The sequence below is a fragment of the Hyalella azteca genome, unplaced genomic scaffold (genome assembly GCF_000764305.2).
Source record: "Hyalella azteca isolate HAZT.00-mixed unplaced genomic scaffold, Hazt_2.0.2 contig11122, whole genome shotgun sequence".
NCBI classification, from domain to species: domain Eukaryota; kingdom Metazoa; phylum Arthropoda; class Malacostraca; order Amphipoda; family Hyalellidae; genus Hyalella; species Hyalella azteca.
Window position 1 is genome coordinate 301,550 of NW_025941131.1, and position 27,773 is coordinate 329,322.

General features: G+C 37.2%; 1 protein-coding gene across 1 annotated transcript in view; it reads right to left on the reverse strand.

Annotated features, from left to right (window-relative positions):
- The window catches only part of LOC108670978 (homeobox protein cut), a 208,269-nt gene that overhangs the window by 173,578 nt on the left and 6,918 nt on the right, over positions 1-27,773 (reverse strand). Inside the window, exon 4 of the mRNA XM_018158463.2 lies at positions 20,114-20,446. Coding sequence (XP_018013952.2) covers positions 20,114-20,446 — 333 coding nt within the window. The remainder of the gene's footprint in view (positions 1-20,113; positions 20,447-27,773) is intronic.

The window sequence follows — 27,773 nt, forward strand, 5'->3', positions numbered from 1 at the left end:
ATCATTGCCGTTTGTAGGATGAATAATGTATAGCAAGCAACCATGTTGTGGATAATAATGAGGTATTTAACTGCATAACAGTGTGAATGTATAGCTAGCAACCATGTTATTGATAATATTGAGCTTTTTAATCGCATATCAGTGTGAATTTTCACAGTATTTGATGAAGATTGGATCAGAGTTGGAAATACTGATGATTAAGTAATTAAAATAACAATTATAATGAGCATTGTTTGGTTGGTGATACGACAGGAGTTGGAGACACAGCGCATTAAGAAGTTAATTAAATAAATCAAGAAAGGCTAGTAAACGTATAGGGACTTTTTGACTGGATCGGATTTGGCTACTGCCCAAGATCGAACCGGTAGTTTAATGTTCACAGCAATTGTCGCTAGTTGTTGTTAGGAGACTTACCATGATCGAGAAAGTCCCCTAGCAGTTTAATGTCCAGTCTTTGGCTCGGATGGGTGTCAGGATCGAGACAGATTGCGTTTATAGGTCAACTATGTTAAAGATTGATGGGGTTGATGTTTGGTTAGCAGGCACAGAAGCTATGCTAATGGTGAAATGAAGCTCAATATGAACATATTTGTGATCACGATAGTCTGGTTCAGGCCTAACAAATGAAGGTTTTGTAGGCTATGTATAGTTCGTTATAAGACAGACGGATGATATTCATTCTAATTAGTCGGCCAAATAAATGTGCGTATTTCTCTATGCCATTAATGTAGGGACGTTCGAATAAACTGTCTGATTGTTCCTTGAGCGGTTGCCCGTATTTGCATGCCCGTGGCTCTAAGACAATTGCTATTTCAGGCGAAAGAATGGGATACAGTAGAGTGCATTATCATATTTGATTTTATTGGAAAATAGTTTACTTTAAATTTTCGAAATAGCAGAGAATTTAATATATAAGTAAATAAACTCGTACAGTAGAGAAAACTCCGCACAAAATAAAATCTGAGAACCTATATAAAGGGAATAGTGCTGACCATACATCGAGTAGCCCTAAAAACTATCTATGGTTGATGATGAGCACAAAATACGCACAAAATACATGGATAGCTTAACGAGCGTTGGGTCCTTTATGCCCTCGTTCGATCCATCATCTCTCGACTGACCCTCATTTTTTTCGAGTAGAGAGCACATTTAGCACTCCGGAGCCCAGAAACTACAAACAGAATCTCTTCTAAACTAAGAAAAACTTTCTATAAAAATCGTCTCAGGAAATTGCTCTCGTTTCATTTCAACGTCTCTAATCCCATGGAAGCTTTTAAGGTTTTATGACTTAGAGTCAAAAGAGTTTTGCGAAAAAATTCCTCTTGAAACGCTACCAAAACAAGAACTAACTTCTGTTTGCGATCCAATCGATGTGAGAGAATTTGCGTCCAGCTTAGCCTGCTTAGAATAACGTTGTATTAATCGCAGCACAACAATAGGGTTAATATATATGTGCTAAGCTGATCTAATGACTGAAATTGAAGAACGAGCGTTTTTTGCAACAATGGATCTTTTATTTATTATTTAAAATTAATTTAACAGAAGCTTCCTTGTTACAATAACATGTAATTAAATAAACAAAACAATTTTGAACGGAATCCGTCACATTCATAAACTATTAGGAAAAAAATCCTGGGTTATTATTCATTTCAAGAGTTTGCAATGACATCAAAATACTAAATCCAACGTAGGCAATGCAAATATGAAAAAAGTGAACTGATAGATTATTAATTGTATCTCTTCAATATCACTTCCAGCAAATAAGTTCAAATGCTCCATATATTTCTACCAACATTTCATAAAAAGAAATAATAAACCGCAGCGCCTAATACGTTTTAGCGCGCGCACCGCGGAATTCTTTTTATCAGTACGAGAAGCATTGAAAGGCAGTGAAGCGCGAACATCGAACAGAGAAAGAGAGAGGGAGAGAGAGAAAGTACGAGTGAGAGAGAGAGAGAGAGAAAGTACGAGTGAGAGAGAGAGAGAGAGATCGCTGGTCAATTGAAATTTGGTGTGGAACGGGTGGAGTGTGACGTCACTTGTGACATCTATTTGACTGGTACTCGACTGTGATCAGGATATGCAGTCAGATCCCTAATAAAATCACAATAAATTAAGTTAACGATAACGCTTAAATAACGATGCGTGAACAGCCTCAGTTTTGAAAAGAAAAAATAAATTTGGTCTTACGAGCCAGATTAAGTTTAAGCTACTATTAAAACTAATTAGCAAACAAAGATTTCTATAATTATACAAACATATAAAGCAATTCGTACATATTTCAAACAGGTTGCCTTTTGTGTAATATAAATTATTATTACACATATAAATTATTTTGTGTAATATAAATTAATTATAATATATATATAAATTATTCAAATTAAAATAAAACATTCAAAGGAATAAACATTAAAATGAGAAAGTCATTTCACAGAAGAATTAAAAAGAGAAAACGTCAAGTAGATTCTTCATATCTTCAATGAAAAAGTTTTGGAGCTCAGCTCCATCATCGCTTTAAGCAGACTTATGATATAAGAAGTATTTACATAAGAAATTATGGAAATGAACAACTATAGAGGTAAGTATTTAATCAATAATCAATGGTATAATAATTTTATTATACCATTGATTGGTATAATAAAATTGTCGTCGTCAATACTCATTTATGCGCTTGTCCTCAGCGTTCGCAATTTATGCCCTTGGTTTATGCAACGCAATTTAATATTGTACGAGTTTAGTTCTCGCTTAAATGCGACTCTCCAGGCTCGTAAATTGTCTCATATTATTTTGTACTAATGCTATAAATTGTCGATGATAAACTCGAAACGCACAGACTGATGGCATTGACTTGTAATAGATAAGAGGTCGAGCTATATATAAGAATATAGAACATATAAGGTCGTGTAATAGATATATATATATATAAGAGGTTTCAGTTCAGCTAATCTGACTCGATGAAATGTTGAGATGAAGAAATAAATGTAATATACAAAGGTCGATGTATAGTCAAAACCTAATGATTACACCCGAAATTTATTGATAATTTGATTAATGGATTAAGTGCGCAAATTTCTATGACATTAGTACTTATATTATGTGTATATGGTTAAGCTCGTCTCGTGTATGGCATTTCCGATTTCTGATTCAAATAATTAAATTTATTAACGGGCAGATTGAAGAAGGCCAAGTCACATCTAGTTACCGCCACTTGCAATTCGTTCAATATACAGAAATTAGGCTCTCAAGAACCGCCATGGCTGGCAGCTTGCGAATTTTCATCCAGAAAGTTCGCAAAATAAAAATGTATACAGGAATGTATACCACTAAGATAATGCTTGCACACTCCTAACCGCTATAAATTTTTTTAGTGGAACATTTATTTTTTCAGTTGTGACATCAGCACATACTAATTAAAGGATCACGAACTAATGCTTTATTGGTTAGCGAATAAAAGCATTGTTTTAAAATACTAAAAATACAATTCATCTCGGCGAAGATATAGATCTTAATATTCCAATCGTATGACCCGCATGGTTGTAAAACTAATTTAAATCAGCTGTCCGGCAGAAATCATTGCGTATGTAGAATGCCATTGACTCGAAGTGCCGTGACCGATGCCATCCACGCAGATCGCGATATTCGATCGCTGCAATCTAGGCAGCTTTCTAGCAGATTTGACAGATGATGTCGCTCGATATGGGGCTCGAAATTTTCGTTTCCTTTATTCTGGTACGGGTGTAGCTGTCAGAGTGAGTGACACGGTCTTTATATTGGCCTTTTTATTAACGTGTTCTCATTCAATAGCACCAACAAGAGCCATATCTGCCGCAAAACCCCTACAACAGACGTTCCAATCCGATGAACGATGTAAGCGAGGGCTCAACAAGCCACGAATGATTTGATTCTCATATTAAAACCCTATTAAGTTTTGCTCAATCACATATATTTTCGTGGTTAGATAATACTTGAAAACTCGCGCGTAATTAGGCTTGCATTCCATTTCACATCTTTTCAGATTTTCTTCGAAAAACTCCACGTTATGCATGTAGGACCGGCCATATAACAGTAAAAAATATAGCTCAGTACTCACTGCAGTGAGTGACAGAGAGCGCATTTTCTCAAAATCAACGAAAAGGTGAAGTCACGGACAGACGGACGGACATACGTACGAACGGGCGGACTTGACGAGCAAAGCAGGGCATTTTTACAATATATGAGAAAATGCGCTAAAAATATACGATACGTCACTCAAATATTTGAAAAAATTACAAATAAGTTTTTATATCAGGTGGAAATAATCTTCGTTCCTGATGAAGGAGAACGAGTTACGTATTATCTCGTAATTTATATTGCACAGAATGAATGCCAAAACTTCATGTACAGTTCAAGCGGCCTATGCAATTAGAGTGGCCGTTGTGTGGCGTGCTCCGCACCTCTTACATTGAGGTGTAAATATGCTGTCCTGTCAGCGCCATTACCTTAATATCCTCAACTGACTAGCGGAGAACTGCCTCGTTTTTCATCAGTCCCCGCTGGCGGAAATTTCGCTCGAGCTCGAAAAGAAATGTGCAAGACTTGCATTTTGATATCAGTGGTCAGTGACAACAAAGAGAATGATTATCATTCTTTATTGATATCAGTGGTCAGTGACACCAAAGAGAATGATTATCATCCTTATTGATATCGGTGGTCAGTGACAACAAAGAGAATGATTATCATCTTTATACAAAATGCGTGTGAATAATAAAAAAATATTTAAAATAAATTGAAAACACTTTCAAAATCCCATGAACAAAATTTTTTGCAGCAGAATAAGCTGGTGAATATTGATACAAAGTTCACGATAACGGTTTCACATTTTAACTCAAGACAAAGTATTCGATTATGCGCGATTTTAGAAATTTCTACTTTTCTTTGGAGTCGGAAACTGCTTCGAAGTGCGTGGTTTTTCACACACACTCCCCAGCTTATCAGTCGGTCATAGAACTGCACAAAGCCTCATCGTCAGCCCCGGACACCATGACTGGCAGGCGTCTACAAGAGTCAGTCAATATGTGAATGAAACTGCTGCCTTCACAAGCTCCCTGTTGGCTCGCTTATAACTCGCAATGTATGAATGTATGAACGGCTAGCCCCATCCTAACTCGCACTATGTGAATGTACGAATAGACCAATTCTTACTCGCACTATGTGTACGTATGACCAGACCCATCCTAACTCGCACTATTTGTATGTATTACAAGACCAATCCAAACTCACACTATGTTTACGAGTGACTAGAACCATTCTATCTCGCACTATGTGTATGTCCGACTCGACCAATTCTTACTCGCACTATGTGTACGTATGACCAGACCAATTCTTACTCGCACTATGTGTACGTATGACCAGACCAATTCTTACTTGCACTATGTGTACGTATGGCCAAACCCATCCTAACTCGCACTATATGTATGCACGACTAGAACCATCCCAACTCGCACTATGTGTACGAATGACTAGACCAATTCTATCTCATAGAACATGTATGTACGGCCAGTCTCTTGTTATCCATTCACCAACGACCGAGCTGGTTAAGCGTGATCGTCAAACGTGACTATGTTGTTTACAGAGCTCATTGAGAAGCTCGGAGATATCGGAAAAACAGAACCAGAAGAACATGCCATTACAATTCGACGCAATTGTTCGTGCGTCAGTGGCAATCATGTCGGATTATGACAAATACCCTCGTATGCCTTGCAGGTTATACATACGATGTCCTCACTCCGTTCATGAAAACTCATAACGGAAATGATCCGCTCATAAAAATGTTACTTGACAATCAAATGCAATGGTAGGTGAATGAAAATAAATCGATGCTCACGAGGAAGCACATCAAGTTGTCAAAATTTATGATTGCTTCGCGTTATGAACAGTGAATTTTTTTGTGTCTAAGATAAGTTTAAAAACGACTGCAAAAAAGAAATTAGCAAATTTCAATATAGCTAGCAGAATCAAGAGGAATCAAGAGGAATCTCTGCGTTGGAGTAGAATAAAAACGTATAATAAAAATATAAAAAGATTAAATTATTTGACTACAGTCGGGATGAAATTTTGTAACACGAATTATTCCAAGTTCGTATGAAAAGGCCGAGAATTTTAGGCGCGATCAAACTAGCGATCTAGACGGTATTGAAATTAGGCATCAATAAGGAAGCATTCTGGTTGTTTTATTAATTAAAACAATAAACATATAAACACGGCCGCCATAACAACACACGACAATATACGCTATAATCAGACACCGTTCAGGTCGATGATCCCTACGGCAACTATGAGGGCTACAACCCTCGCTTGCATTGTCACTTCCTGCGACCATGACTTCTGTGTGCCGTGCAACGCTGCCCTGCACGTCAGGGGCTCACTGCACGTCAGTGGCTCACTGCACGTCAGGGGCTCACTGCACGTCAGGGGCTCACTGCACGTCAGTGGCTCACTGCACGTCAGTGGCTCACTGCACGTCAGGGGCTCACTGCACGTCAGGGGTTCACTGCACGTCAGGAGCTCAAGTCTCTAAACAGACTCGCCTGACTCACGATGTGGATTTCACGTCACGAGTTTAAGCATAAACAGGAAATAAAACCTCAATTTAGTTAAATTGTACGTAAATCTTGAGATTTCGAGTATAAAACATGCACTTCTGTAGTGCGTACTAAAAATAATGAATTGTATACGAACTAAATATTATTTCATAAATATTATATCAGTCCCTGAATTTTACGTACATTTTAATGAACGTAACTTTATAAGAAGGAATACGCACTAATGAAAGACAAAAAATATAACGTTTCATCAATATCCAATAAAACAATGTCAATGTATTGCAGCAATTGAGAACATATACTGCATTACTTTTCCCATTGAATTATCCGTTGAAGTATGAATTAAATAAAGAGGTTTATTTATGACAACAACATTTGATGGTATCATCACAATCTAGGTAATGAAACAATTAAATCCATATTGATAAATTGTACAATAAAATAATGAGTTTCTTCCGTACATCATTCCACCAGGATATTTAAAATTACTTGAATAAACCCAGGAAAAACATTTTTATTGGGAATGAGATTTGTTATGCCAACAAGAAACACGGTGTGTAAGTGTGACAGGCCACAGGCATATATTGACACTAATTTATCAAATTATTACGGCAGTGAAGAGCCATACTCTGCACCTACGCTCAGGGGTATCAGATGAACCATTAATAAAAAATAATGACTCGGACTCGGCATATCATATTTGTCGGGAGATGATGTCATAGAGCATAAGAAGCTCATGGGAGCCTCAGACGAAGTGATGGGAGCATCCACGGCAAGACGGAGCGTGAGAGCCGTATACTGTGTGGGGCGACTGTGGGGCGACTCTGAGACGACTGTGGGGCGACTGTGGGGCGACTCTGAGACGACTATGGGGCGACTGTGGGGCGACTCAAGGAGGGTGGGCTGCGGGATAACTGAAAGGGGGGCTGTGGGACAACTGTAAAGACAACTGTGGGGCGACTGTTTGGCGACTGTGGGGCGACTCTGAGACGACTGTGGGCCGACTCAAGGAGGGCGGGCTGCGGGGCAACTGAAAGGGGGGCTGTGGGACGACTGTAAAAACGACTTTGGTGTGACTGTAAGGTGACTATGGAACGACTGTAGGAGGACTGTGGGACGACTGTAGGTCGACTGGGGGACGAATGTGGGGCGATTGAACGGGGACGAACTGTGGGGCGACTACATGGCGATTGTGGGACAACTGAGAGGCTATAGGACGACTGTGGGATGACTTTCGGACGACTGAAAGGCTCAGTTGACGCGCTCACGGAAATCGCAGTACGCGCGTCAAAGGAAAGATAAAAAAATGGTTGACCAGGAACTAGGCATAACTTGATATAAATATACGTTCATTTAAATAAAAAGGCCAGCGACCATGCATCGGAATAATTCATATTTGGAAACGCACTGATATTTTTTGCATTCGAACCACAAAAAGTTGACTGCTTTGTTTTGATGTTCATGATGAAAAATGGTTAACAATACTAGGTATGTTATTTTAGAAAACGGTGCGATTTGCTTCTCTGACATCAAGTGAACGAAAATGGCTCGCAAAATTGCTGGAAAGATTGTAAAGCCCAACAAGAAACCAAGCAGAAGGAAGCGCGAATTTCAAGTTGTGTGCCTCAAGTAAGTTGATCCAAGTTATCGTGTTGGTGCACAAGTGCCATGGGCATCCGAGGTCTGCACAATGCACTATGCTATCATTGTCACTGATCACCGTGAGTGCTTTTATTATAACCAGCCCCACATGCCCGGCATTAGACATTTAAGGCAAGAAATGTGTCACGGACACTAGAATAGCCGTGATCTTATCCGGCCTCAGCACTAGAGTGATCCGTGACTTGCTGAATGAAACTGAAGCGATACGTCGTCAGTATTATGATTTGACTATTCTTTGTATACATAAACAAACGAATGAATAGAATAATTTATTAATAATTATGGAAAATCATGCTGTGCTGAAGCTATTATCTTTCCAATGCACATTTAATGGGTGAAACCTAGTCCTGATGACATATTTTAATATATATTGTTTTCTGAAAAGACTTCATTCGAACTAATGGTGAAGTGATGGAATAGTGTCGAAACCACCTTTTATGTGGAGATTTACCTTCAACAGATGTATCCACATTGATATGTCTTAAGATGTATCCGAATTGATATGCCTAATGATGTATCCGAATTGATATGTCTAATGATGTATCCGAAATGATATGTCTAAAGATGTATCCGAATTGATGTGTCTTAAGATGTATCCACATTGATATATCTAAGGATGAATCCACGGTGTTACGCACAATAATTGAAGTAATTTGAGCATATCCCTGAGATCTAAACATGTCACAGGACAAGAACGGTTTCCTGCCCAGCGTATGTACCCTGATCGCGCCAGATGTCGAAGAAGAGTAAGAAATTCGTTGCCCGATACTAGAAAAAATTACGGCGAAGAAAAACTCGAGCAAAGCCATAACAGAGCGACGGTGTTCTGTGACTTATCTTCTAGGAGCCGACATGTGCTGTGCAGACGCTGCTCGAGATTATAATGATTATAATCGACTTGGAAAACGCAGCCAGTATTTTTGATGTGCGATCCATTTTCTAATTGTGATAACATGATCAGAAAATTCCAACATGCATTTGATATAAAATCTAAAAAAACGGAAATAAATTACTCAAAACAGTAGCATTTTGAAAACGCTATCAAACATTTTTATTCATGCGACGAGACCGTTATCAGGGGAGAAGCAACTTAGGAAATAATGGTAAATCTAAAATTTTAAATGGAGCAAAGCAGTAGCAAATGAATTAGGAAGATTCTACGTCTTCTCCTACATTTTAATTCGTGGCAAATGCCGGTAACCTCGATGGAGGAACTGCTGTACTAATCGATTTTAATCCTTTTCCGTTTATTAATCACGATTAAAAATGAGTTAGATGTGTAAAAATTATAGTCTTGGTACCCTTTTTAAATATCCCTCTTCAGCTCTGCAACCAGTTATTTTTTGAGAAATCTTATGTAAATGATTACAGATTTTTGATTTAAGAAAAGCTTCAGCCCTCAAGCTCAAATCTAAAACGAATAATTGCCCTTGTTAAATAAGTGGAATTAAACTCCTACCCAATAATCATTGGCATTAATTCTATCGCTGTGTAGTCGTAATGAACACTGGCTATGAATTAACATGAATGTTTTAAAAGTATGTGTATATGATAAGTCATTATAAGAATTACGCCAATCAAATAATCCTGGATGCTGGATCGTACATAAAATGAGTGAATATTTTAACCTCTCAATATCTTAAGATCAATTTAACATCGCGAAATTGAAATGGGATAAAAAAAATCATAGAATTTGTGTTGCGTCCGAAGAAATCTAATATTGCGTAAATGATCATGATCAAAATATATTAGCTTTAGATAAATATAAATACAACGATTGTCACATAAGTATAATAGATTGCCATTTACAACGGACAATCTTTAGGAATCACTCCATAGACTCTTTGGTAATCAGAATAACATAAATTAATATATATACGTATATATACATGATACTCAAAATAATCGGCCCTGGAATTATAACATATATTAGTCCTCGGACTTTCATAACAAATCCTGCGATTTTTAATGCAAAAAGATAATGAGACATTACGAACGATTCAAAAATATTGCATACAAAACACAAGACGAAAACTCTCTCACACAGCAGATTTTACTCCTGCCTGACCAGAACGTGCGTCAGGCTCCTCGATGATCTGCCTGACCAGAACGTGCGTCAGGCTCCTCGATGATCTGCCTGACCAGAACGTGCGTCAGGCTCCTCGATGATCTGCCTGACCAGAACGTGCGTCAGGCTCCTCGATGATCTGCCTGACCAGAACGTGCGTCAGGCTCCTCGATGATCTGCCTGACCAGAACGTGCGTCAGGCTCCTCGGACGTATTATCGACGTCGGTCAGTCCACCCCTATAACTTCAATTCGATCAAAGACCCGGTGTAAATTTGGGGTCATTTTGTTCCCCTAGTTTGTAACAGTTGTCAATTGAAGGCTAACTGGGGAGGGTCCCGGCCATGTGGGAGTTCAGCTTCGAAGAAAAAAGAAACTTGGAAAGTGATGCTCGAAAATCGTCGATGGCTCGTCGAATGCCACTTACTGACCACAACGTTTTTGAAACGAATTGGCGATGATTCATAGCTAACGTTCACGCTTGTGATCGGGAATATAATGTTAAAATTAAAACTGAAAGTATGGTGGATGCTGAAAATACTGCAAATATAAATGAGATTCATTTTATGAATACTCGTATACAAAATTTTGAAGAATACAGTTCGTAATCCCGATAGGAGTACCATTAATTTTTTCATCATTTAACTTCAACGACGGCGACTACATCATTACCAACTATTTTAATGTAATCTATACAAATTGACACCTTCCAAAATGTAACTAGTATTGCACGATGCTCAATTCATGACGAGTCTTAAAAAATTATTGAGAAAACGTAATGCAAAGCGTGCAGCACAGGCACCAGAGTGTATTGTAACAATCACAAAAATCATGGATGTAGTAAATTGTATTGTCTTAATAGTTTCGGATCTAAACGTAAAAAATTATGATCCATCACACAAATTAAAAAGACAATTCCAATGATCCCGCATTTATCAAAACAAAGTCATTTTTTAATTGTTCACGTGTCTTTTAAGGAGAACAACGAAACCCTATATAGAGTTTTTTTAGTAGTTGGAATATGGTTACCATTGAAAAGTCTCGGTTCGAATAATATTCTATCATAATACAGGCTTTACCTTACCTGCCATATATATAGGGACCGAGAAATTGAGGGCGAACATTAATGCAGCTTCGTCACTAAATAAAATGGATTCCATCACATATAATCAATGTGTGGTATATACGATGTTAATATGATTATTGCCAATTATTTTGATTCCAATAGGTATTGGAAGGAGTTGTCTTCGATGTATGATTTAGAGACCAGGGCCTATACTTTCAAAAGAAGTTAAGAGATCGTAAGTTCATCAGGCAATCATTGACGGCCTTTCAAGCAAAATCCACCAATCATAGACAAGAAATTAGAGCGTAAGTACTTACGTTCACTTAGCGAGTTTTGAAAGTACGTATGGCCCCAGGGTTGAAGAAAGGTTCGTGCTAGTATACATACATAACAAACATTTCATTCAAACATTCATTGGTATGAGAACTTGCTGTCTAAATGTTTCCAGTCACTTAATTTAAATAACTTATTCTCATTATGCAAAACTAGCTTTTTTAATATCCTGTGACTTCTTAATGCAAAAAAATATTCAACTATAAATATCAATTTTAGGACAACCTTTTCTGTCAACAATAAATCAAGTAGCGCAAACTCGTCGATTTTTTTTAATAACACCAAAAGCAGCGCTGCGTCTGTCAGACGCTGAACAGAGAATTCATTTCTAATTGCTTAGAAATATTCGGTTTATGAAGAACACTTAGGAGCCTTTATAGCTGCTAGCGTAAATAAAATGACCACGGCATCTGGAAGACTACACAAGTTATCCCTTAACTCAATTTGATGGTCGCAACAAATTCTTCCATTAGCAATTCCACTAACGAGTTCATCGATCCCAGCTCGCCATCCATCGACAGAGCGGTCAGTTCCGAGGGGCCTAAAGTCAACAAAAGACACAATTCTTGCCTCGAAATTTTCCTCAATTGAAAAAAGTAATTCCTAGCCTCCTGAACAGACTTTCGCAGTGATGACGAATAAACTTGGATAGGCTAAAAGTTCGAGCCAGAGCTGGGAGGAATTCTGTACAACTGCGACCCGATTTATTATTATTCTTAGTAATTAAATTAGCAGAAATTTCTGTGCGAGGCATTCATGTAGGTGAGAATTATCAAAGAAAAAAAATCACTTATAAAATTCTTCTCTATGCCGTTCCTTTTCATATACAGCGAAACTTACACAATCGATTCAATTAATGACTGATTTTAAAGTACATTTACATATATGGTGGTCATTTGCATTTTTTAACAATTACTTGGTTATCTAATGGCCTGATAATTTTGTTATTATCTTTCTATATACCAAATATACTTTTTGAGTTAAATGTTATGCGCATTTAACTGTGGCATTTGAATCATTGAACAAATTATTATGGCGGGACGCAATACATGCATCGACACGAATCAATCCTAAGGATATCACGAAGTACAAACAAGGAAGCAGAAGGAAGGCTTCCTTTCATCGCAAATTTTGGCTAAATGCCGCAAACGCAAAACATAGTTCAGTCTCTCCTCCTGACATTAGCGAGGCTGTAGGGGCTCGGAAGGTCAAGCGATCATAAAACTGAGTGGAAATGTCATCAAGTGGCAGGCTGAGTAGGGCAATCCTATAAGCTCCTTGACATGGCAGTATAATACGAATATGATCTTACGAATAGGTTTGTTGCTACTTCTTGTCCGGTGGATACGAATATGATCTTACGAATAGGTTTGTCGCTACTCCTTGCCCGGTGGATACGAATATGATCTTAGGAATAGGTTTGTCGCTACTTCTTGTGCGGTGGATACGAATATGATCTTACGAATAGGTTTGTCGCTACTTCTTGTCCGGTGGATGTCGGTGAACGCTTATGTTCTTACGAATAGGTCTGGCCTGGAATCGCTGGACTCGTGGCACTAGTATGATTCAACATTAATTCCAGTATAGGTTTTCAATGAAGATGTGGTGAATTCACTTGGAGCTTTTTTATTTCTTGGTTAACTTGCGATATAATGAAACTAATTATTGTACAACAAGTTTTTGTATTGTAATTATCTTCGTGCATCGTTATCACGTTCACATGACTCACGTACATCACATCTGAAACTATTATTTATGCTCGAAAGTGCCACTATAAGCACGCAGAAACATCGTCAGCACGGTAAAATACAAGAAAATTGGATCCATTTTAGCTAGGGTTGCCAAACGTTTTCAATAAAATATCTATAATATATGAATTGATATAACATAAAATGAAGCGTCAACAGATCTAAAATCTCAAAATTCGCAGCAATATCGTACAATATTGTCCGCGACTGAAACGATACTCTCACTCATTAGGAACTATATATGTTAAGAAACCAAGTGCGCTCTGACAAAGCACGCTCTTCTGACGTTCCTTTATTTGAGGCATCTGTTGATTTTGGAAGATGAAAAAGTCGAGGAGCAAAGTTCCCAATTTACTGAGGCTGGAGTAATTTCTTTTCAGTTTGGCAGAGGCTGTGGAGCGATGCGGGCCGTGAAAGACACAATAAAAGGTGTCAAAAATATAAAGCATGTTAACTTGTTTTCATAGAACTTGTCATTCATTGATGATATAACAGTTCACAATTAAAAGGACTGAAAAATTTACTTGAAAGTTGTCAAACCTAATTATCTTTAGCATAAGCATAATTAATTATGCTTATTAAAGAAGTAAAGAGCTGTCCATATTTCTATCTACTTGATAATACGCACATTGTTATGCTTTTATCATGTATACGTCCTAACAAAGCTAGTAAGTATTTTCTAATACCTCAAATAGGTTCTGGAATTATCCTCAATACCGCGTTGAGCGCTGCAGACAAACAAGAACAACCAAGACCAATGCATTATTGACTGTAATATCCCATGATTACATCGCATAACGCAAAAATTTTTGTATCACTTTATAAAATAACCGTTGGGAACATCTACTTCTCAAAAGCAGCAATTACAAATAAGGTCGGAAATGTTATATAAATATTTAAAAGCATTTGCATTCGAATAAGTTCTGTAGCGACAACCATGCACTTAGAGATGGAATTTGAGTGCTCAAAAAGAGAAAAATATGTATAGGATTCAGAGGCGGAGTAATAATGAGGGAGGCGAGGAAGAAATGGGTGGAGGGAGCGTAGGAATAAAAGAAGTGTCGAAAAAATAGGTTGAGGGGGGTAAGAATGAAGAGAGTGACAAGGAAGAGAGGGTAGGAGATGGGTTAGGAATAAAATGAGTGTCGAAATAACGGGTAGTAAAGAAAGTGGCGAGGAAGAAACGGATGGGAGCAGCGTAGGAATGAAAGGAGGGGGAGCAAGAAATTGAAGAAGGCGTCGTAGAGATAAAAGGAGTGGCGAAGAAGGAGACGAAGAAGAGGAAGCAGGGAGTGTAGGAACAAAGAGAGTGGCTAGTAAGGAGGGAGTCAAGAAGCGATGGCGAAGAAGCTACAATTAACGAGCGGCGTCTGCTGAAGGCCATTCGTTCCGGGCCATTTCTGGACACCCGGAGTGGCTCCCCCGAACTGCAGTGAGATGACCACACAGGCACGCGTGTGTCTGTGTGGCCTGTGTGCCGTACTGCATTAACACATTCAGGGCGTCTGTATGCCCTTAAGAACTACACCACCGGAGCAGTTCTACCTATCCAGTCCTATAAGACATTACAATGCCAACCTTGCGAATTGCGATTTTTTCTTAAATTCCTGTATTTATATTTTTGTTTTCTCCTTTTCGCCTCTCCGTGTTAACTCTCGTTTTTACATATTGTATCCCAGTGGCACCACACACAACTGCAGTGCTACAGTCCTGCTGTCATGCAGTCATTGCAAGCAGCATCGCTAAGTTTGTACGTCTGTACATTAGCTATAAAACAAACCAAATTTTGAGTTTTTATTCAAAAAGTTTAATCAATATCAAAAAAGTGCAGCTGGTATTTATTTGTTATTTTGCAATGTAAAAGGAGGTAACATGTACGTGCCTAAATTAAACTTCAATAAAATTAACCGTTTCTCCATTGATTTTTTAATATTTCTTCTTGTAGCAGTAACCAGGTTGGCATCAATAATTTATTCTCGCTCTAATACTGTACATGAAGAAGCTATTGTTGTGCACAGCACCCCACACTAAATTAAACATTTCCCAGAAACTCACAAAACAAATAATTTACGAGTCTTTATTAATAGGTTATTTACGATCACGTAGCACAATTAAGGTCACCAATAGAATGTTGCTCAAGACAAATGAGGAGCGCAAGGCGTCGGCCATGACACCTGCATGATGGATTCCGGCAGATCGGAGAGACAATGGTTTTCAGCGTCGACCTTTTTACAGTGCTTTCACCTCAACCATTCTGATCACTGCAACCATTCTGATCACTTCAACCATCCAGCGCCCCGTAACATTTCGATCATCACAATCATCCAGCGCCCCGTAACATTTCGATCATCGCAACTATGCAGCGACATTTAATCATTTCGATGATCACAACCATCCAGCGCCCTTAACATTTCGATCATCACAATCATCCAGCGCCCTTAACATTTCGATCATCACAACCATCCAGCGCCCCGTAACATTTCAATGAGCGAGTTTCTATAGGACAAATGACGATACGATTTCGAATGAAAATTGTTCGCGTTAGCTGCAACGTTTGTTTCATGTCTTGACGAATATACTAGAATACAAGGATTTGTGCGCGTTAAAGGGCTATAAATTAACGTTATCATGACAATAATTGCTGCTCTCTTCATCTAAGTGTATCATCGCATTAGCGTGCAATGTTGTTGGTCAAATTAAAAATTGGTGAACGGACATTTCTTGGTGCGAGGGCTGTTAACTTTCAGACGTGCTTTATGTGTGCATTAGATGTGCAGGAGATAAGTGATATCACCAGCTTGAAACAAGTTGAAACCCGCACATACAGATACAAATGATTTGCAAACCTCAATAAAAAGCATAAAATCCAATACAAATTAAAATTAGTCTCAACAATTTTTTACAAGGATCAAATTGCGGCAATGGAAGTCATAAGACTATTTATAAAGATAATTACCTGCAATCACTTATCCCATTAGCTTCCTGCAAAATTTTTGAGTTAAACAGTAAGAATAACTAATAGATAGACCGTAAACCATTGACTATAAGCTACAGTTGGAAAATCTGTTAATGCGTACAGGAGATATTGTTTCAATTATTATTGTACACCATACTTGTTAAATCTGTTAATGCCAGCAGAAGAGATATTGCTTCACTGAGAAACTACACTTGATAAATCTGTTAATACCAGCAGAAGAGATATTGTTTCAATGAGACACTACACTTGGTAAATCTGTTAATGCCAGCAGAAGAGATATTGTATCACTGAGACGCTGGTAAATCTGTTTATGCCAGCAGATGAGATATTGTATCTATAAGACCTGTCTCTTATACACATCTAGNTTATTTGTTCTGTCATTGTTTTAACTACGAAAATATCGTAGAAAATAACAGATTATCATTCAGTATTAATTATTGCAGTGAAGAAATACTCGAGACTTACTTGACGTATCATAAAAAATTAATTTCAAGTGCTCATTAGCTAAACGTATAAATGACTGGAAGATAGAGTCCTTCGAATTTTACGCTACTCAAGAATTAGGTGAATCAATAAATACTGAACAAAAATCCACAGTTAGAAATCCTTTGGCCGATCAGCATTTATAAGCATTAAAAATAATCTATATAATTATTATAAAGAGTTATGAAACTCATCCTGCATTACGAAGGAGGACGAGTTAGATCATAATTTCTCGTCAATAGCTTGTTATGAGGTATTTTATATTACAAATAATTAATACGTAAGTCGAGAAGAACTCTTATTCGCTGTAGAGTATTGCCGCAAGATTGCCGTAGATAATCTTGCTCCAATTTCCAGCATGATCTCCAACAGAACCAGGGATTCATATTGCTTTCTGGAATAATTCTTATATGTATTATACACATGAAATTCAATGGCCATCGATAGACCTACTCTGATTTCCAGCATGATTTCCAACAGAACCGTGGATTCATATAGCTTTCTGGAACAATTCTTACATGTATATATAGTTTACACATGAAATTCGATGGCCATCGATAGACCTACTCTGATTTCCAGCATGATTTCCAACAGAACCGTTGATTCATATTGCTCTCTGGAATAATTCTTATAAGTTCTGTACACATGAAATTCGATGGCCACTGATAAACCTACTCTGATTTCCAGCATGATTTCCAACAGAACCGTGGATGCATGCAACTATCCGCCGGCAATCAGCGAGGTCCGGATATGAGGGAACGCTCGAGTCTGAGGGACTCGAAAAGTACATGGAAACACTCGAGTCCCTCGGGCCGAGAAAGTATCTCAAGGGACTGCGATAATGAGTAACGCGGACCAAATGAAAAATTGGAAAAATAATTTACTGCAAAATCAATCGAATGGAAAGTTATCTACTGAATTAATCGTTTAGATTATATATTTTCAACTTAAAACGTTCAGGATATTAATACGCGATCTGAATAATGACTGGTATTGTATTAACGCAACGCATTAAGCATTTTATTATAAAACAATTTTAATTAAATTTCATTTCAAGTTTATTATTTTATGAATATTTTTTGCGTTTGGATAATCAATTATTATAACATAGCCTTGCATTGTTTGATCAAATTTATAGAACTTTCCTGTAGATATTAGGTTTTTGTCTTTCTTGAGTTAAATGCTTCCATTCGTAAATTCGAACGAAGTCTGACATGCGTGCGTCCTTCATTTACGAACGCACGAATATCACGCGTCTGAATGTCACGGCTGCTTGCGGTTGTATTGAACAAATGACGGCCGCTAGTTACGTTGTTTTTAGAAGACGAGGAAGGCGAATTTTACGGCGAATGAAACTTATTCCTTCGCTCAACGATTTTAAATTCAAGGGAGATGTAATTTCAACTGTAATTCTAGATGTAATTTTAGATGTAATTTCAGATGTAATTTTAGGTGTACGTAATTTCAGGTGCAATTTCAGAAATAATATCAGATGTAATTTGAGATGTAATTCGATTTGTAATTTTTCTCTGAGCTAATAAATGAAGATAAAAGTCGACACATCTTCTAAAATCTAAGTCATAAAAACACGAAAAGTAAAGGGCAAAGAAATCAATGCGAAATTAATGTTAAGCCGAAGATTATCGAAAAAAATATAACTCAGTACTCACAGCAGTGAGTGACAGAGAGCGCATTTTCTCGTCGACGAAAACTTGAGGTCACGGACAGACGGACGGATAGACGGACAGACAGACAGACGGACATGGCGAGCACAATAGTGCATTTTTTCCATAAATGAGAAAATGCGCTATAAAGGAAAAAGTCCCTATAGATGAAATACAAAGAGTAAGAAAGGACCAACTGTTAGTTCAATTTCTTAATAGAAATTTCACCTTGTTTTTTTTTTCAAAACGCATCACAAAATAAAAATACATGTAACATATTAACGCATTAGAGAAGACAATTTATTTGAATGAAGCTGAAGCTTATGCCACACTTTCTTTCAGCTATAGTTTCACAACATGTCTTCTTAATGTCATTGCAACTGTAAAGCGAAATCTAACATTACGTGAGTCAGCAATGGCAATTCAATTGTTCTGCATTAAGAAGATAAATTACGAAGACAGAGCCCATTATTTTTCTTGGGATGTCACAGTTCAAAAATACGCATCGGGCCTGGGAGCAGTTGCGTGTAGTACTCGTTTTAGCAGCACCGTACGATTTGTTTCGTATTTATACCGAATTTTTTACCTGCCACATTGTGCACGATACTCACTCACACTTTATAAAATAGATAAAGACGACATGTACGGCTTTTAAATAGATAGAAGTTATTTACATAGAAGAACAAATCAACTCACGAGATACATAACGCCCCAAACTGAAGATCCCAGTTCAAGAGAACACCGCATTATGGATGAATTACGCAGTGAACACCGCAGTATGGATGATTTACGCAGTGAACACCGCAGTATGGATGAGTTACGCAGTGAACACCGCATTATAGATGAGTAACGCAGTGAACACCGCAGTATGGATGAATTACCCAAATATAGCAGTATGGATGAATTACCCAGTGAACACTGCATTTTGGATGATTTGCGCAGTTAGCACCGTAGTATGGATGAGCCAAGCTCAGCAAAAATGGGAGGCTGTGACTGGAATTATTAATAGGTAAGCCATTTCCTGACAATTTCCGCACCGTGATTGATATTTCATGATACCAGCTCTCTTTCCAGTCGAAATGCAGGGCGGGATCGTCCGGCATTGGATAATTCCGATTGTAATTCTAAAATTCTGCTATTTTGATATAAAAGTCTGTGCAGTTTGCCGGGGAAATGCTTAACAGGAGAGCCAACCAGTGCAAAACATCTTTGTAACTCATTTTTTTAATATCCACATCAACAACAAAATGGATTTTCAATTTTGAGAACTAAATGAAAATTTCTACAGAAATTGATTACTGAAGTGTGCTCACAGATTATCAATTCATTTATTGTAGATTACCAAAAGTCCTGAATGTGCCATAATTCATCACCATTGTTGAGGACATAAAATCTATTTAAAGATTATCGACAGCCTCCAAATTTGCCAACCTTATTTCAACAGCCGAGCTTGTATGAAAATCGCTTTAAACATAAATACGGTACGAGTTATCATTGTTACAGCAAAACTGAGAAGAAAGCCAGAAGCTTACCTGATCGTAATGCTCTTTGTTATCTTTCTTGACATCTTCACTCCTGCTCTCCTTATCACTGGAGTAATTTTCGGACGATTCCACTACGTTATTTTCAGCCTCGCTTGTTCCTCCGTTCGATTCGTCAGGTTCTTTGCTGCTGCTATTTACCGCGTCAGTTTCACTGTCGTTTCCACTGTTATTTTCAGTAGCATTTGTGTTGTGGTTGTGATTACTATTATTGTTGTTGTGGTTAATGTTGTTGTTAGTTAGACATTCTTTGGAGGATTGAACTTTGAAATTCTGGAGCTGCTCTTTGAGGCTATGCACTTCAGACTCCGCCAGCGTGGCACGCTGAAAAAGAAAGGGAAAACAATTGAATTTCGAGCTTGAAAAGTTTTTACAATTTTATAAATAAGCCTAATATATTATGTGTACACCTAAGCAGATAATCATTGTTCAAAGAACAGTGTTTTTTGTTCAAAAACACAAAAAGATTAAATTTCAAATGTACTGAATGCTATCTCGGATTGTGTCTCAAATCTAAATGATTTTTCTGTTCAATCAACGTTAAACTTTCATAATTGCAAACGATAATAAGTCTTACTAATACCTATTCAATGACTAAGACTTACACTGAACTAAAAATTGACTAACTTACTAATCTATTCGTAACCTAAAAATAATATAAAATAAGAGATTTTATCAAAAAATAGTATCCGAATTCTTGAAAGATGCAATCATTTCAGAGGTGCTCAATTTTCGCGCACACTTTTCTTAGCCAGTCAGTCTGAGTTGTTTAAAACCCGAAATTGAAAGTGAAAGTTGATACGGAACACATTTATTGTCCGTGGCAGCTTTATGTTCACTAACTAGCCGCAAGAAGGTCGACTTACATGCACGGTATCGAGCGTAATATGTTCGGAAGGTTGCTCAGTGGGAAACGTTTCAAAACAAGTTAGAATTAGACTTGTATATCAATGGTCTGCTGCCCTTGGCCTGGTTGAACTACTGCTTTATATCATTTTAAAATCAGTGTTTGTTTCCGGTTCAATATATTGTATTGATCAGTTGACCAAGATTAAAAATATATAACGATCTAGTTAGCTTGGATCTGACAGAATTAGAAGCATTCGTGAACCGATAGAAGGGATTTCACTACAATAGTCTAAATCGAATAAACTATTTCAAGTGCATGAATCTGAATACTACCAGGGATAGTTCCGAGTAAAGGTTAAATTATTCCAGCGTATTTTGATGATTAGTAATTGCAGCATACACTCTTAAAATTGTGTTATCCTAAAATTGTGTTAGCGTGCACCTCGTCGCATTGAGTACAAATAAATTAAGTTCTTCGTAAAACACAAACTTAAACTTTACCTGGGCTATTTTTTCCATTGCTTCTGTTACGACATAAATGCGATTACATAATAATTTTGTGAGTAAGAACAGTTCAAATTTTGACAGAAAAGTTATGAATTTATTAGCCGGACTTTCACTGGTTGATGAACTAAACACATGACACTAATTAAGAACCAACTTCGTTTTTTTCATCTCATGAAAAATCAATTAATTATTGTACAGAATGACGTGTGATCAAAAACGTTACCAAATGAACCATCTCATCTCTGAAATTTTATATCGTAAAGAACGAGGTGCAATTTATTAGCGGACAGAAGCGTCAATAGCGAAGGTGTTTGTCAATAAGTAATAATAAACAGCCTTCAATAGCGTTGACGACTTAATGAGAGGCTTGTAGCTGTGGGTTCTGCTAATGACAAAGCTTGCATCGAGCGATTGTGTGTCGACCTGTCCGAACGCTACCGGCAGTTCAACGAACGAATTTTGCTCGGTCACTATCATCAGCTTCTGAATGCTCGCTTTGCCACCCGTTTATCGATTCATTCAATGGATAATTGATAGTGACTCTAATAGCTCAATTTTAGGATGTACAAGCGAAAGCGACCTTGATCTCGTATCCTCATTTTTGGGAATGAACTTTTATATGATATTAAAATGTCCATTGACATTTTGAAGAAGATTAAAATGAATGTCCATGAACAGTTTTATCGTAGTAATTGATCCTCACCTCCGGCGCGAAATAGATAGCTATCTGAAGCGCTAGTAAATCTTTTACTACTACTACTACTACTAGTAATTGATCGACACTGGGTTATAGCGATATCCATGTGATAGTTCGTAAAGCAATGCGAGAAAAATATCGCGTGATCTGTGCCACTGTGACCTAATAAATACTTTTGAAACTAATGAATTTATTTTTCCAAATTTTTGCGAAGAAACATTTTCCCGGCAAGGTTCGATGTTTTCAAGCGGATCTCTTTTTTTGCCAAACGCGTGAAAACTAACACAAATTTCAATGAAATTTTTTAAGGAGTTACTCTCAAAACCTTATCGAAGCGACTATTTTTACCAAAGCTAAAGGGTTTGATTAATCCACCACTGATTTCATTCATGAGATTAGGATGCGTATACGAGGAAGTTTTTAGTACGCTTGATTCTATGGACATACGTCATTGATGACCCATGCCGTAAATCACCTCGCACATGACCAGCACCGTAAATCATTCAAATTCGATGACATGGGATCGCGTTCCTCTTGATGTGAGGATAAGTGAAGAAATTGGTCATGAATTGCAGTTGGACGCTTCACGGCATTAAGCTCTCTCATCAATTTGCGGTCGATTGTACTTCGTCTTGAACTTATGATCGTAGACCTACTGAGTTACTGAGTAGCAACAATGTAATAATGTTTCGCGAAAAAGGATGAAATTGTTTCAAACTACTCTGGTTTCTGCAGGAGCTAAATTCTTACGATCAAGTAGCTGCTGCACTTATATGCATTTAATTTATTCTTACGATAAATTAACATTCGTATAGTATGATTAAGAACTGCAATTTAAATGCCTTTGTGCATAAATAAACATTCAAACCCGGTAGAAGTTTGAGTAATGAGTAATGGAATCAATGCACACTTATTCCATGAGAATAAATGAATAGCTGGAACAATTGTTGCGAGATCGTGTCGCCCGCCACTTGCATGCCGTACGGTCAAGGATGATGTCCCTGGTTTATGCTAACGGTTACTAAGTTGGTGCGATGGCTTATAACGTCGCAGGTAATGCAAGGGAAGAACCATAACCAGCAAGCGTTGCTCTTCAATTAAACCGGCTTTTATTTGGGACGATGGTTATTCATCTAGGAGGAATGACCACGGGAAATTCAAGGTGAGTATTAAATCTGAGATGGCTGTCGTGAATAACGGATTGTGTATAGGATGGCATCGATTCATATATTTTCGGTTAAATTATGGTTTATTAAAAACAAAGAGCAGAGACGGAAGTGTCATACGATTTTCGTACAAGGAAAATTTTTTGCGTCAAAACTCTTCTACGGTAATCGACAATCGGCGTAATAAATTGACAAAAGGTAGGTAGAGTATGAAAGACAAGCGGATTAATTAACGATGGTGCAATAACAATTAATCAAATGTTTATTATCAATCCGAAAAACACACACAACCATGTCAAAGTAATGCCCACAGACTTCAAGGTCGAATTAATATTTTTAGAGGATCGTTGGATCATGACAATAATGGGTTGAATATGATTCAGTCCAAGCAATAGACATATATACCAAATTATTGAAAGTTTAGTTAACACAATAATATAACTAAATCGTGTAGTAACGTACAAACAAATGAAACGCAATAATAATGATTGTATGAGATCGAGATGACATTATAGGCATAAATATACCATCTATTGACAAGTTAAAGATCAAAATAATATAAACAAATCGTGTGTTAACGTATAAACAAATGAAACGAAATAGTAACGATTGTATGAGATCGAGATGACATTATAGGCATATATACCATCTTTTGACAAGTTAAGGATCCAAATAATATAAATAAATCGTGTGTTAACGTACAATCAAATGAAACGAAATAGTAACGATTGTATGAGATCGAGATGACATTATAGGCATATATATACCATCTTTTGACAAGTTAAGGATTAAAATAATATAAATAAATCGTGTTTACATACAAAAAAATGAAACGAAATAGTAACGATTGTATGAGATCGAGATGACATTCACCACACAGAAACTCGCCAACGGAAGTGTTAGGCGATAAAGCTCACGTCAGGATATCGCCACTTATAGTCTTACGTTTCATTGTAGTCACGGTGAATGGCTACCGTGCATTTTGCATCAGTAGAGTTACGATGAATGTATATGCTGGCCTACGAATAAATATGAATTAATTGTGTACATTGCGCTTCTGCGTTAATATGGCAGCAAATAATTGATAACAGCGCACTTTAATTCGCGTCAGTGTGGCACGAAAGAACTTTGCTGCAATCTCTCCTATATCAGTATGGATGAATAATTGTATACACTAAACTTTGCTTTATTATAGCAACGAGGAATCACGCATATTCAACTTATCCGTCAGTATTAATAGCACCAAATAATTGTGTGTTGTGCATATATGTTTAGCTTACTATCTGCAAATTATTATAGTGCATGTGCGCTAGTTCAGCATTAAAGCCAGTCTATCGTGTGAACATTGTCAGCATGGAATCATATTATTGAATCAGAAGCTCACAATTGAGTGGTTCCTGAACCATGCACTTAGCATATTATACCAGTGAACGAGGGCATATTTCCAATGTGTATCATCAGACCCATAACTTCAAATGGTACACACAGTAATGACTTTCTAAACCCGTTCATATATATACACGATCGGCATGAACGGTGCATGTATCAAAAATTTTAGATCGGCATAAATTTTTGACTTAATTAAGCCACAAATGTAAGTTTAAAAAATTATTTTATATATAGTCTATTTAACGAAATAGACGAATTGACTGATTAAATGCAAGAGTCTATTTATATAATGATTTTTATAAGGCAAAAATATTTAAATTGCAGGTGTAGATGCCCCAAACGCGCTAAGGCAAACTCTCAGAACAACCATTCACTTGTTATCAATCAAGTTATTCACAATCATAAGGGCAAAATTCATTGTGAAACGCATCGACTACCGATTCTCAATGGCGGATGATCAGCGAAATGGGGAGGAGAAAAGTCTAACAAGACCGGTAAATATGTAGGTAAATAAACCGATAAATAGAACTACAAGGAATTTAAAAGCAAAGACAATACCAAAAAAATTCACAATATCTTTATAAGAGAAAACGTTTCGGAGTCCAGCTCCATCGTCAGTTCACAAAATTCAGTTCAGAAGAAGTTCAGTCCAAATTCCTTGTTAACTTGCGATTTAAGCAAACAAGTGATTTTAATTCTTAAATAGAACTATAGATAGAATGTTAAATATAACGTAAACTAGACCAGTAAACAGGACTGGTAAAAATTACAGGTAAAACATTCGGGTAAAATACACAGTCAAAAAGATAGGTATATATAGCGATAAATTGATAAGTTAACAATAACTGTAGAAAACCGTGTGAATCTGAGTAGTTTCACGGTGTTTTTCCTAGACAAGCCCAATTCTGTTTATCAGCATCCTGTATTTGTAGTGAACTTCTATCGTGATGTCATTGTACGTTAACACATTGTCTGGTGAGAACTTGGATGATGGTGAGCAGTTAGATTTATCTGGGAGTCTCTGAAATATTCACAACTTTTTCATAAAATATTTGTCATAACTATATTCAAGGCGTGTATATTGGTATTTTTCCTGATATCATTTTAATCGTGAAACCGGCAAGATCAGATGCAATTACAAAAAGTAAATAAAATGATATATTACAGGCAAGAGTGAATTTTCTGTCACTGTAAGAGGTATTAAATGTAAGCAAACAAAGCAATCATTTTTTAGTACACGAGAAATTATGACGAATTGCATCACTAATGCTAAAACATCAACAAAATGTCACACGAAGAAATAAAACATGAATGGTTTCAGTAACTAGAGGCCAAGCAGGGGGCCGGTGCAGGGGTAACTCTCACAGTATTTCGTACACGCGTCATTGAAAGTCATCTGGAGGAATCTGTAGGAGGCGTAGAGCAAGGCAAACACAACTGTACGTGGGAACAAAAAACGGCTTCTAGTGATATATCTGAGGCAGGCTGTTTTTTATGGGTTTTCACGGCAAATATTGGTTTAAGTTACGCATTTCGCGTGAGCATTTCCCAAACGCATTTCGGCATTCAAAGCGTAAATGACATTTCCATAAAGCGTTTCAAACGACACCTAAAAATGCTAACAATTAATTCCATTCATAGTTGAAGAAGAACTATGTAAAAAATTGGCATTTCTTGATTTAAATGACACGCGGAAAATTAGTTTTTATTGGTTTTAAGTTGACGGTGCAAGAAGCAATATTGATTGTGTGCTAATATTTCTATTGTTCGATATATAATTTACCTACCGAATGTACCGAATGTATTATCAAAATCAGAAATATTAACATCATTGACTATATCAGTAGGAAAACTGAGAAAATAATCAAATCGAAGTCAGAGGCAACAAAGCTGTTAATCACGAGCTTAAAAATATCTCCATGAAACAATAAAATTAAGCCCATGAAAAAAAGACGATCTCTGGGGCAGCAGCTGCGGCTGCTATGAGAAACTTGAGGACTACAGAGCGCGTCGTGGGAAACTAACTTCATCTGCCACCAGCTTCTCTCGATGCTCTCAAGTGACGAACAAATTAGTCCTGCTAAATTCATGGCCTCTGTGGATAATATGAACGTGACTTATTGACGAACCCAGGGATAGAAAACGACCCGCGCTGAGAAAACGAACTTTTTGTCACTCAGTTTTCAAGTTCAATCAGTACACGTGATATTTTAAGTTATATTAGCTCACATAATATTCAAGGAACATGAGTGTACGCAATATTCAATGTTATATTAGTGAACCTATAATACTCAATTTGTATCGGAGCTTGCAATATTAAAGTTATGTCAATACGAGTCAATGTAATGCATTCGACTTTAAATTATGGAAAATTCAGCTCTTAAAGTGACCGAAAACGAAATATTAGTCCTCTCAATAATCACTTCTTTCTTCCAATTATCAATACTTTGATTCAAAAATCAATACTTTTATTTTTACAGGTTTTGATACGAACGGCCAATAAATGAAAGCCCAAGCACTGCAATTATTTATTTTCAAGTCAGGTGCTTTTCGTGTTGGCTGACATTTCATCTGAAAAAGTTTTCGTTTAAACGATTAGAAAACATTTGCGCAAATAATGTATGCGCATTATCTCAATCGTGAAGAACACGTAGCAGAAAAATGCGAAAACGAGTGCACGGGACGGCAGCGCATATCGACAATGATTTCTGTGCGCCACCGGCGCGAGCAAGAAGCCTCGCTTGTTCTTAAACATGACGTTTTTATGGCCCGTGAACATTCTATACGTGATTTGTGACGGAAAGATGCAAGACTTACCGCTAGAAGCGCGATTGTTGTGGCCACGTTGGGCATGAGAGAGAATATGAAGCACTTCAACTAATATTGACGAGCTTTATCGTAGCTTTGAAGTTAGCTTTGTATCGAAATATCGCCTCCATTAGAGGTGAGTTCTTAATAGTCGCTTAATAATGGGATATCGCGAGGAGTTTACGAGGTGTGCGAGGTTCCGAAGATCATGAGAGAATTGTTAACTTAATACTTA